Source organism: Cicer arietinum, chromosome 5 (assembly GCF_000331145.2).
Source record: "Cicer arietinum cultivar CDC Frontier isolate Library 1 chromosome 5, Cicar.CDCFrontier_v2.0, whole genome shotgun sequence".
Taxonomy (NCBI): domain Eukaryota; kingdom Viridiplantae; phylum Streptophyta; class Magnoliopsida; order Fabales; family Fabaceae; genus Cicer; species Cicer arietinum.
In genome coordinates, this window is record NC_021164.2 from 50,451,884 (window position 1) to 50,464,580 (window position 12,697).

Below are 12,697 nucleotides of genomic sequence, written 5' to 3' on the forward strand. Positions count from 1 at the left end.
GAACTTGACTTTGATTTGTCCTTGTATTCATTAATCTTTATGTTATATATGTATATAATATATGATTAATGTTAGGGACACATAGTGTCAAAACCATGAAGAAGAATATAAATTAGATTTAGAAAACTAAATAAGTAGGGTTAATTCTCTATCGCTAGGATAAGCTATGAGATTTTATCTAATAGTGATGGTTTTGATTTTGCTAGCATTTCTCTTGTATGTATATGTTTCCATTCCTTATGCTTTGTCAAATGGTGACTTACGTGTCTACAGGATTTCCGCGATATCTGTGGCAGCTGATCTGATTTCTTCAGTCAGCAGTGGAATTTCCAAGGAATTTGATAATTCCCGATCAAATGGTCCTCACTCGATTGACAACATGGATTTACTTGACATTGTGAAGTGTTTATTTCCTCGTCCATTCAGCAGGTCAATGTTTAATAAAGGGTTGCATCATGCTAACTCTGTTGTGAAACACGGTACTCTGAGGCTTCTTCTGGAGTTATTGAAACTGCTGGACTCTCTTTTTGGTAGTTTGAACCATAATTCTAGTTCAGGCAATCCATTAATGCAACCTATGGTGTCTATCAAGCAAGAAATCCAAAATTATGTTCAAGCTTTTCTTCCTGATCTGCAGGTTTTATTAAATTTACTCTCCTCTTTAGATGCTTCTCATGAAGCCCATAACTCAAGTTTGAAAAGAAATGCATGCCATCATGAACATGATGGGAAAAGTAGAAAGAAGTTAAAAATGGATACTTCTGAGAATGACATAGATATAATTGTTGGCGGGATAAGTTCTGCTCCAGATATTGATTTAACTGGTAACAGTGGAACAGTTGACGGTGGACTTAAAGAAGATGTGCTGGATGATACAGAGGATATCTTGAATAGCATTGGCGAATTATGGGGTTTGGACGTTCATTCCATGGATATTAGCTCCCTGAAGGATGCAGAATCATACTTGCTGTCTAAACTGCTTGATGCTCTCAGATATTACCATGTATGTTCAATGTTTTGTTCAAGTTTGTTTATTCGAGCCTTTGGGAGCACTAATAATTTTTTGTTTTGATTTACTTCAGTTCCTTTATATGATTTTCTGTTTGGTTATGGCTGGTTTCTGTAAGATTAGGTTGTTGGGTCTACTATATAAAGGATATTTTAAGATACCTTATACTATTTGAGGTTTTGATGGAGGCTTGATTTTCATGTTTAGCTGGTGATTGGAGAAGAATGTTTTCTATTTAAAGAACATTTTTAAAATACACCTCTATGACTTGGTTTCTTAATTGCTTGTGATCTATATAGACAATAGTTTTTGGTCTTTCACCTATCTTTTATGTCACATCAATTTAAGCTTCTAGGCTGTAATGATTCTTGACATAAGTTTTGTTCTTCTTTAACAATGTCTTCTTGATCATGTGGCATTTTACTTTTGAATCCTTGTAATATGTAGTAAAAATTTAGGCTCCCCTCCCCCACCCCCATTTTTTTGCTAGTTTTTGGGTCCATAAATTTGAGTACCCATAGTGGTAAGAAAAACTACAGTGCTGATTGGTCTGCCACTTACGAGTTTGTTGATTTTGTACACCACAGTTTACCCCTCTATGAGTTTAAGTGGTATTTCTGAAAACCGAATAAACCATTTCTACATTCCCTGGGTAGTTGGTGTGCCATATAGTTATTATTTTTAAAAATCTAAAACTAAAAATTATTTATTTATTTTATTATAAAAAAATCTCTTGGTTATCTTAATTTATTTATTATTTTATATTTTAGTGGTTTGCTCACTGTATAACCTTGGTGCTTCATTTGTTTTAATTTGCTCTTTGATCGACACTCAGCTATATTTTACACCTTTCTGGCATTTAGCAGTGCTGTTATTTGATTCATAAAAATCAGCATAATGATATAAACCTGCTATTCAAACCAGACATGAGTTGAAAACTTGAAATTTAGTTGTTTCTTTGTTTACTACAAAATGTCAATAAGTACTCAGTGCATTCTTTTAACAATTAAAGGTGGACTATGAGATAAAATTTAAAATAAATCTGCAATGTTGTGTGTTCATGACATATGCAGTTGTTGCACTTGTGCCTAAGCTAAATGTCTCCTTAACTGGTGTCGTAATTAACTTTTTTTAATAATAGAAATTCAATTCTTTTCCTATGTAATGCAAAAATGTATGAAGTTATCTTATATTTGTTTTGTTTTTCTTGTGCAGCGGACTTTGCCTTCCACTTTGGATCATTCCATTGATTCTTTCAAAGGTCTTCTTAAAAACCCATTAGAGTTAAAAAGTCATCTGCAAGTCTCCCTTTTGTCTTTGCTTGCAGAATACATTCAATGGTGTCCAGAGAATGAAATTCCTGTAAGAACTCCAGCCATGTTGTACAAATATCTACAGCCATTCATCAAATTGTTTATGTTTTCACCAATCAACAAGGCAAGTTATCTGGCATACAGGTTGGCCATGGCAGCTATGTTCAGTACTGGTGCTTTTGACAGGAACCTTCATGAGATACATGCATGGTTTTTGTTTTTACCAGGTTATCAAAGGGAGAAATCTCCTGTCAATATCTTGGAGGTGGAAGTCTTACAGAGCTTGACTTCGTTTGTCATAACATTCTTATGTGACGCTGTTTCTACACTCGGGAATAATTTAGTCAAATATTGGAATATCCTTAAAAATCATGTCAATTATTTGGAAGGTGATAAAGGTAACTAATCCTAAAATCACTTATATTGGTTCTATTGCATTTTTTATCTGGCCTGGTTATTTCATTTGATCAGTGGTGTCCATTGGACTATAACTCAAGCTCATACTTTATTGTTATAGAACCTATAAATGGTTCTGTATTTTGGCATTTCTTGGGAAATACTATCATCTTGTGTTGCCAAAATTGTGGAGAAACTTTCGGCTCATTATCGCTATGCTGAACTGGTGGTTTTCAATTTCATTGCAGAATTATCACCTGATGTTAGTCCTTTTATCATATGTGTACTGGAGAAGTGTCTAAAGGTGATCCGATCTAAATCAGGAACCTGCTCATCGCCAAAAAAATCAATGGTATTATTATACACTTGCAATACAGTGAAATATATCTTGCAAACACAGGTATGTGTGTAACTGAACATTTTTTATATAGGCTTCTATCAGTTTGTGCATGTCTAATGTTATTATATCTGTGTTTTTTGATAGGTCAATGCTGAATTGTTATCTTCTGTAGTTAATGCAGACTTGACTGAGAGACTTGGCGGCAATTATGAATATGATGAAGTCTTTCCTGAGTGGAAGCCTCTGAAGAACTTGTTAGACTTTGTGGAGGGCATACCACACCGACAAAATTGTTGCCTTTTCACTGGAAAAAAAGAATCTGTCCTTCCCGATGGTTCTTTGGGAAGTGCACTTGGTGATGTAAATAGATCATTAGGTGGAGAGGATGGTCACCAGATGGCTGAAACAACTGTAGCTTTCATATCCTCCATTGTATGTGAAAATACTGATAAAATATCCATGAATCTGCCATCAAGCTTGGTCATTTCACGTGACTTACTTGGTGTTCCTTTCTCTCTCATGTCATCTATATTTTTTCTTGATTATAGTGTTCTTGTCCATGCTTCTAAGATGTGGCCTGTGATGTTTTATGCTGGCTTGGATACAGCCATATCAAATCTGGGTAGTGATAGTCAAAATGCTGCTCCTATTGAGACCTCTGATCTTACATTGTGTCCAGACTCTCTAACTTGTAGCCAACTTTTAGATGCTTCCGAAGCTGATGCTACTGCATTTAGTATCCTTCTAAAACAGACACCTTTCCATGTGATATTTCCTGCAATGATGTGTATGAATGTTCCATACTCATCTAAATTTTCTAAGATGCAAGAACTTCTAATTCATAAATTATGTGAATCCATAAATGATTGCTCACTCCTTCCCAGTCTGCATCTTGTGCTGTTCTGGACTCATCAGATTCAGTTAAGTCATAAAGTTATACCATCAGCTGAAATAGAACCACTTTTGAATCTGTGTGTTATTCTTGTACAGAACTTATTGGCTAAATTATTGGTTCCAGAAAGTGGTTCTGACACGTCTATAAAAGACTCCGCTTTCTCGTCATCAAGCCATTACATTCAAGAAGTGATTAAAGCTATTTTTTGTCATCCTTCTGTTTTGATGTCATTATCCTTTTCATTGGGAAATAGCCCGAACATTTCAAATGGAAATACAGGGACCAGCTTTGATATCCTAAATGTAATATCCAGTGAGGGGTTTAAAAAATTTGGTAATCCAATTTTAAACATATTGACAATGGCGCTAGACAACATGTGGTCATTATTTGGTCTCCACCTTTGTGGATCAAAAGCTCAAGACGTTGCTAATAATTTTTTGAAAATCTTTAAAGGTCTCCAACAGAAGCTGTTTCTGGATGTCAAAGACCGATTTGAGCTGTGCATTGGTACTAAAGATATGGTGCCTCTCCTTCCAACACTGCATGCCTTACACACTTTGCGTCGGTTTTTATCCCCTTTTCAGCTCCTTGAATTAGTAGATTGGATGTTCAAAAGAGTTGGGATGGATGATTTGCCAACTAAGATATCCTTTGTATCTGTTGGATGTTCCTTAGCTGCTGTTGCTTTCAACACTTTGTCTATTTATTTTCAGCAGTCAAGTGGAAACAGGGTACCATATGATTTATTTTGGGAAATGGGCGAAAACAATGTCCAAGCCGATATTTTTGAGCATATCTATGGTAAGGTAGTTGAATTTTCTCTAAAATTTGAAATAGATTGTGCAGATAGCTGCTTGCATGAAGCTGTCAATGCCTTGTATAATCAGAAAACTATGCAACAAGAAACTTTTCATCCTTTACTGTTGGTCATGTGGAAAATTATAATGATTACTCCTGTGAAAATGCTTTCTCTTTGCCTGTACAAATTGAATGCAAAGAAAGCTAAATTCTTACATATTCTCATCGAACTTAGCTCTCTGCATTCATCCATATTTGGGCATTTATTTTTGGGCATAGTGAATAGAAGTTTACATCATGATGTTGGGGTTATAGGAGACTTTGATATTACTCTTTCTGAAGATCAGTTTATGCTGCTTTTACCTGCCTCTCTGTCATATTTGAGGTTAATCTTTAAGAGATTTGGGTATCTGAATCACGAAGATTTTAAACAGATACCTCATTTCTATTCAAAAATTCTTTTAAAAGGTTTTAGTCAGTGGAAGAGTTTTTTGTCACAAGACATATTTGAGGAAGAGTATGTAGCATCTGTCCCATCGTCTGTTCAAGAACTTCTCAGTCTTATAAATTGTAGTCTCCTTGGAAAGTCAATTCATATGTTGCAGTATCACTTTGCTCTTAATGGAGATTCACTGAAACTGAAGAAGCGGCTAAATCTATTCAAATCAATTTGCCCCAAATCGGCCTCACATGATGAGCTGATGGACTGTGACAGTCAATTTATTGATAGTTATTCTCTTGGCCAGTCTTTGAACATAATCAATCGTGTTGTTGCAAAGATTTCACTTTGTAAAATGTTACTTTTTCATAAAGAAGCGGGTGGGGATTTGAAAGAGGTTGCTATGGACAGGCGAAGCAAATTGGAAGCATCTAGGATACATTATATGAATGTTTTGGTGGACATTTGGCAGCTTATTGTTCAGAAATTTTCTTTAACCTCTGATCAATCTGGAACTGGGAAAAGCACAGACATTTCATTGCTTTATAATCACTTGGAGGTTTTTGTGTTAACAAATATTCTTGAGCTGGCTGTAGAGATGCAAAATGATCTTATTCAATCACAATCTATTGCCTTCCTTGAGCAGTTAATCAGATCTGCTCTTCTCTATAGGTTCAGTGATTCGATGACAATGAAAACTCTCCAGGTAATAGTAACTCGGCTTAATGAGGGGGGTCTATCGTATGATCTATATCTTCAGTTATTACTTGCTCACTCTCAGTTTGCTCCCACTCTCCATTCAGTGCGCAGACCAGCTGGTTCCTTTTTGAAGCCTGTATCCAGCATTCTGAAATGTCTTGTCATTCCTTCTCTTGACCATTTTGAACATGATGGGAAGCAGAAGGATCCAACAACCAAGTTCTCTAAAGGACCATTGGAAATTGTTAAATTGCTTTGGATACTCTTATGGTCAAAGGCTCATCAAACTGGTTTAGATTCTCAAAATGAGATTGGCATAAATTTGAAAGAACTGCATGCACTACTACATCATTCTTATGGTGCGACACTCAGTGAGGTTGACTTGGCAATATACAATGTGATGAAACAAATTGAGTCTGTGACTGGATCATGCCCTCAGAATGTAGAGTTAAATTCAGAAGCAATTGAGGAATGGACTAGAAGTCAGCAAAGGGACAACTTTCCGATTGACCCAGACATATGTGTGTCAACTGTGCTCTATTTTCCTTATGACAGAAGTATTTCAGAAGAAGTGCCATCTGTAAACAAGATTGAAACTGACAATGTCAGGAAAAAGGTTGTGGCATATGTTTTAAATTACCTATCCGAAGCAATGTTTCCTGCTTATAGTTTTGTCCTTGTTTTTGTGTTGTGCCATAATTGTAACTAATTACCCAACATCCTACGCAGATACATTCTTCTCACGTTGAAGTTCGAGAACGTTATGATCCTGTATTTATCTTGCAATTCTCAATTCATGGCCTGTCTAAAGCATATATAGAGCCTGTGGAGTTTGCTGGATCAGGGTTGCTTGCAATTGCATTTGTTAGCATGTCTTCTCATGATCATGGGATACGAAGATTAGCTTATGGCACACTTGATAAATTTAAGAATGCATTAGAGGTTTGTAATGGGTTTATTAGTTTACGCTGATTGTTTCCTTATCATAATATAAAAATTTAGTTAGTGAAATGTCAGATTTATTTTGTTCATATGTTTTACTATTGAATTTGTAATCTGTTTTATTTGTATTTGATTGATACTTTTTATTTTATCCCCTGTGCGTGAAAAGCTACTCTCTTAGGGGAATAATCTTGTCTGGTTAACAAAATTTATTCTTCCAAAATAAGCTTATGGGTGAAGGTCAACTAGAGTATCTTTTGCTAGGAGCAAGTGGAAGCCTCTAAGGGTCTGTTTGGTTCAACAAAGGGGAGGGAAGGAGAGAGGGGAAGTGAAGGTATGTTTGGTTCAATGGAGGGGAGGGGAGGGATTTTTTAATGGGTTTTATGTTCTGTTGGTTCCCTCCCCTCCCCTCTATTGAACCAAACTTGTGTGCAACATAAAACCCATTAAAACCCAAACTTGTGTGCAAAGCCAAGGCCATTATTGATTTCGTTGCATTATTATGGCTTGGGATTTTTTGTATGGGTTTATCTTTAGGTTTTAGTGCCCCATGAAGAAGGCATCATTAGGGTTAGAGCATACAAAAACTTCGGATTGGCTTCTTTGAAATTCAATCATTGTATCAGATTCATCATTTTATGCACGTCTTTGTCACACTTATGTTCATTGTTGAAAGAATTGTGATTGATCATCAATCATTATGTTTTACAGAAGTGCCAAAAGAGGAAGGATGTAATGGGACTTCGGCTTCTATTGAATTCTGTTCAAAACAGTATAGAAGAGCCATGGCAAAGAATCCCATCGGTTATTGCTTTGTTTGCTGCAGAGGCATCTTGTGTATTGTTAGATTCATCGCATGATCATTATGCAGCTATAAGTACATTCTTGATACAGTCTTCTAAGTTGAATATGAAGGTATATATCTATGGTCTTTGAATTTTCTTTCATGATGTTTTTTTACCTTTTGATTTACATAAAATTTTAGTTGTTTGGAATAATTCTTTTTGTAAGTTCCATTTGCTTTCATTTTGCAGGCTATTCCTCTGTTTGATAACTTTATTTGGAGTTCATCTATCAATTTCAAAGCAGAGAGATCATGGATGCTTCGGCTAGTATATGCAGGGCTTAACTCAGATGATGATGCCATGATATATATTAGGAGCTCTGTTCTTGAGAGTCTAATGAGCTTTTATGTCTCTCCTCTCTCGGATGTTGTATCAAAGGACCTGATCATTGAAGTAAACACAAATTCCCAAATTTTCCCGTCTTTCTGTTGCTTTAGATGACTTGTAGTGTTGGACTCTATATCGTCATTTTCTGGTTGTCATTGCTGTAAATGAGCAGAACTGTGTTTATGACCCAACTTCATGAATTCATATTATAACTTATTGTCAAATTTATGATTGAATCATTAATCAGATTGCCAATTTTTAAATTGTTGAATCAAATCAAATCATAAATTTTATGATTCACAAGTAAAAACTAAAAATTAACAGGTGGAAATTAAAATTTTACTCAGTAAGTTATGTAGTAAATTTTTTTAATCTTAAAAAAGAATCCCATAAAGTTTAAATTGTTTGGGATGTTATGCTGTATGATGAGATCGCATTTTACCTGTGGTTCTTACTTTGGCTGTACTCCTTTGAGTATCTTCTACCAATATAATGTATGGCTTTCTTATTTTCTGTGCAGGTTATAAAGAAATCCATTAAAGTGCAAAAGATGGCTCGTCATCTAGTGAAACATTGTTCTTTATTTTCATGGTTATCATCTCTTATCTCAGTTAATAGAAGGGTTGGGCTTAATGGAGATGAAAATAGATTTTTCTTGAAGCATGTATTGGTAGTATTGAAGGTAAGTGCTCATTCTGATTTCCTGACTTGCACCATTTGTTTTTGTGGTTTTTTATCTGTAAATTTTTTCCTGATTATTCGTTTTCAAATTGTTGTGGTTTGTGTACTCTGTTAGGGACTTGCAAAACCTAACCTTGATATACTAGACGAAGTTTCGAACTAGTTTTATTGATAAAATAGAAAAAGATACATGGATCCTAATCCCTTAAAAACTAGTTTACAAGTTTAGACCAAGTAAAAGCCTAACTTCCTAAGGGAGGCTAGTCCTATTTATATAACATAGGACTAACAGCTACCAACAAACAGAAATACCAAAACTAATTAACAGAAGAACTACACCTAGGCTAAACTAACTAATAACAAATACGCTTAGCTAATTAATTTACATACCTTCTCCTTTTCCTATGATAGACCAACATTGGTTATCATTATTCCTTCGCCTTTTCCTCCTATCATTGAAAGCCTGTATATTTTTTAGCGGTGTAGTGTAGCAACGTTGTATACTACACACTTCCACCTATACTTATGATTTGAAACAGGCATTGTTATTCGTTGAGCTTGGTGCCGATGAGAGTATGACTGGCAGTCTGATTCTTTGAATCCAAGTTTTCCAAAGAGGAAGTTCAAATCATAAAACCATAATTTACTTGTCTTTTGCTCTTGTGTTTTGTTAAACTGATTTTGGCACCTAAACTTGATCATGGAAATTCATCTTGATTTCCTTTGTGTTCTCCATTGATGCAAACCCTAATTACAGAAACATATATATGGAAGAAAACAAAGAAATAATGGAAAATAAAGAGTGTATTATTTCTGAAAATAAAAGGAAATACAATAGGATAAAGATCCTATTGTCCACAAAGCTAAGCTCCTTAAGAGAGACCAATGCTCTCCGCCCCTAACAGACTGTATGATTCTACTCTATCCTCTTCTCAGCACCCATATAGCAGAATCGCACTACACTGTTTGCCTTCCTCTCTCTCACACTGTCACATGGACAGTCTCCCTCTTCCCTTTCCTATTCCTTCTAGCACTAAACCACTGCATACTAGGCTTGGGGATACTGCTGTGCTAACAGCCCATTTGGCCCACATTTCTCGTATGGGGTCCTAACATCTACACATGATCTTCATATAGCTTTGATGCCACAAAAGTAAAGCCTAAAATCGTTCGCCATAACTGTCTTTTATTTCTGTCAAATGTTTTTAAACAAACCCGTGACCTCTTTAATTTTTATTTTTCAGTTTTCTTATTTTGTACTGAATGCCCTTAGCTTTTATTATTCAGGTTGTCAATGATGTAATTTCATCTGGAAACATGTCCAAGTGGTTGCAAAATCATGGCCTTGAGCAGCTTACAGAGCTTTCATCCAATCTATTCAGTTTTGTACTCCATGATGTGACAATGGCAGATGAAACTGTGGGATTGGTTAATCCTTTTCTAGAAATGATAGCATGGGTGTTGAAATTCTCTCAAAAAAGGAAAATATGTCAGCCACGTTTTTCCCTATCAATTGAGGGCTTATATCAGATATACCAGGCTGGCAGTGTGTGTAATCAAGCTACAAAAAGCATTAATCCGGAGCTTGCTCTTGAGGCAATACTAATGAATGCACCTCCTAACTCCATTTTCTTAATGGTATTTTCATTCATCCCCTTCATTTATTTATTTCCATTATAAAATTTCCCTATATTCTGTAAGTGGTTTTTCAAAGGCATAAAAGAAATGCTTTTGGTTTTTGTGTTTCCAATTATGAAAATGATACCTGAAGATGGAAATAATAAAGAAATTCATTTAAACATATAAAGTTGAGCATGTTATATGCATTAGGTATCTTGCACTATATATAATGATATTATTTTGAGCCAATATAACAAATTATTAATATCATATTATTTCCAGCATTTGTAATTGTACTTATATTTGGCTTGTTTATGGTGGTTTTTCTCACACTAGAATATTAAATTTGTTTCCTTGGAGAAATCGTATATATCACCGGCCTTCAGCTTTAATTTCAATTAAACCAAACTATCTGTAAAGGTTGACCAATTTGCCCTCAGTTGTTGATTTTGGCAAATGAGTGCTTGGTTATTGCATGTTATTTATTTTTATCTATTTTTTCCTCCTACATATTTGTTTTCTACTTAGTGGGTAATGTTTACATTATTGACATGTGGTCTCTGAGTGGTTCTTGTCTTGTGTATGAATAACAACTCTTGTATGTATACAGGATCCGGAAAGGCTTCACAACTTTATTATCTGGGCAATTACTACTGCTTTAGCGTCAGAGTCTTCACAAAGGCTGAGGTCCAATGAGTCTCGCATTATTGTCAAAAATAATTTAGGGGAAGAGTATCACGATGACTCGTTAGTGTCAAAATTTTTACGTTGGTTAACAGCATCGGTAATCGTTGGGAAGCTTCATCAGAAATCCAAAGATATGTATTCAAGGTTTGCTGAAACAAATAAACTAGAATCTCTGCATTCTTTACTGGTGCACGTAGAAAATACCTCAGAACGAGGACTTGATATTAACATTGGTAGTGAGGAGTTGCTTGCTTCTACAATTTTCTATCTCCAACTGCTTCCTGGTATAAATCAGGAACTGCTACCATCAGTTGTATCTGCTCTCTGTTTTCTGACTTTTGGTGCTTCTAATTTACCAGGTACCCTACTTTATAGTTCTTTCATTTAAATACATTTAATATGGTTTCCTGAGTGCTATTGTGGTGATAGGTCAGAGTTCACTGTTCAGTTAGACATTTCCATCAACACTCTTGCTTTTTTGTCCCTATGTTTATGTATTTTGCTTAATTCTGTAGTGGAAAGAACTGATTTGCTGCAAAGCTACAATACTTTCTTCTCATCAAACTGTTCAAGGGTACGATGCCCTCCCGAAGCTAATCCAGAATGGAGATGGTAATTTTCTGAGTCTTCTACTATCTCAAGTTCTCTACCTTTCTCCTCTTTGTGGTTTGTAGTCATAATATTAAATAAGAAAAACGTAATTATTTAGTTGAGTTTTTTATATTTCTTGGGTATAGTATGATTTTTTCTACATACTAAGCGGGAACACCAAAAGGGACAGGTATAGTATGGTTTTCAAACTGGCCTCTCTGTCCCACTTCATGCTTAGTTTCCTAAGCAATTTTATTAATTACTTTTTTTCAATTGTACCATATAATTAATATTAGTATATCACTTCCAAGTTACTATTTTTTACTTTACATTTATGATAAATAGAATACACCATTGAATAATAAGGATACTTTAGTAAAATCGCCTTCCTCTTTATTGCATTTATCATATTTTCTTAATGGTAGATGGATTTGCTTCATTTTTATTTTATTTTAGAGTACATTAGAAGGTGAATTTGGATGTTCTACTTCAAAATTCAAATACTTATAGGAACTAGAAAATGTATATTTTTCTGCAACCATAATCAAAGTCTGATTGAATTTTTTGTATTTATCTGTACATCAAATGTGATCTTATTTGATATATACGTTGTTTAGGTCCTTTTACCAGCCAAAGAAGGATCATTCACTGGAACTCACAGGTACAGAAAATATGGAGGAATATCATTCTTGCCTAAATCTGTTGGTGGTTGTTGCAAATGTGCTTGGTGGAAAGAAATTAGAGTCAGCTCGTTTGTCCCCTCTAGATGTAGAGATATCTTCCTTAATCCAATGGGAAAGAAGTTTACTAAGAAACTGAATGTTTATATAAGCTGATTCTTTGTATGTTGAAAGTGCACTGATTAGTGGTAACATAATTTCAAAAAATAGTGTGATCACAGCCATGCATGTTTGTTAAGCAATTTTGTTGGCACATAATGTTGATCACAGCTAATTTGTTTGTTTACCCGTCCGGGAAAATTGTATTAAAAATATGATAAAAAAATATTTACATTCAGTTTGATCAAGAAAACTGTAATACATTATATACCTCGGTACAGTATGTGTATATAAAATATCAGTGCTATGAATAACTTGGCTGATAATTTTTTCTAA

At 34.9% G+C, this 12,697-nt stretch overlaps 1 protein-coding gene across 1 annotated transcript in view; it reads left to right on the forward strand.

Moving 5' to 3' along the window:
- LOC101510812 (uncharacterized) overlaps positions 1 to 12,697 on the forward strand; it is a 14,514-nt gene extending 1,817 nt beyond the window's left edge. Inside the window, exons 2-13 of the mRNA XM_004500007.4 lie at positions 274 to 1,003; positions 2,225 to 2,720; positions 2,967 to 3,118; positions 3,203 to 6,505; positions 6,619 to 6,831; positions 7,543 to 7,746; positions 7,866 to 8,069; positions 8,524 to 8,685; positions 9,972 to 10,322; positions 10,915 to 11,350; positions 11,507 to 11,603; positions 12,200 to 12,697. Of these exons, the coding sequence (XP_004500064.1) occupies positions 274 to 1,003; positions 2,225 to 2,720; positions 2,967 to 3,118; positions 3,203 to 6,505; positions 6,619 to 6,831; positions 7,543 to 7,746; positions 7,866 to 8,069; positions 8,524 to 8,685; positions 9,972 to 10,322; positions 10,915 to 11,350; positions 11,507 to 11,603; positions 12,200 to 12,401 (6,550 nt within the window). The 3' untranslated portion in view covers positions 12,402 to 12,697. The remainder of the gene's footprint in view (positions 1 to 273; positions 1,004 to 2,224; positions 2,721 to 2,966; positions 3,119 to 3,202; positions 6,506 to 6,618; positions 6,832 to 7,542; positions 7,747 to 7,865; positions 8,070 to 8,523; positions 8,686 to 9,971; positions 10,323 to 10,914; positions 11,351 to 11,506; positions 11,604 to 12,199) is intronic.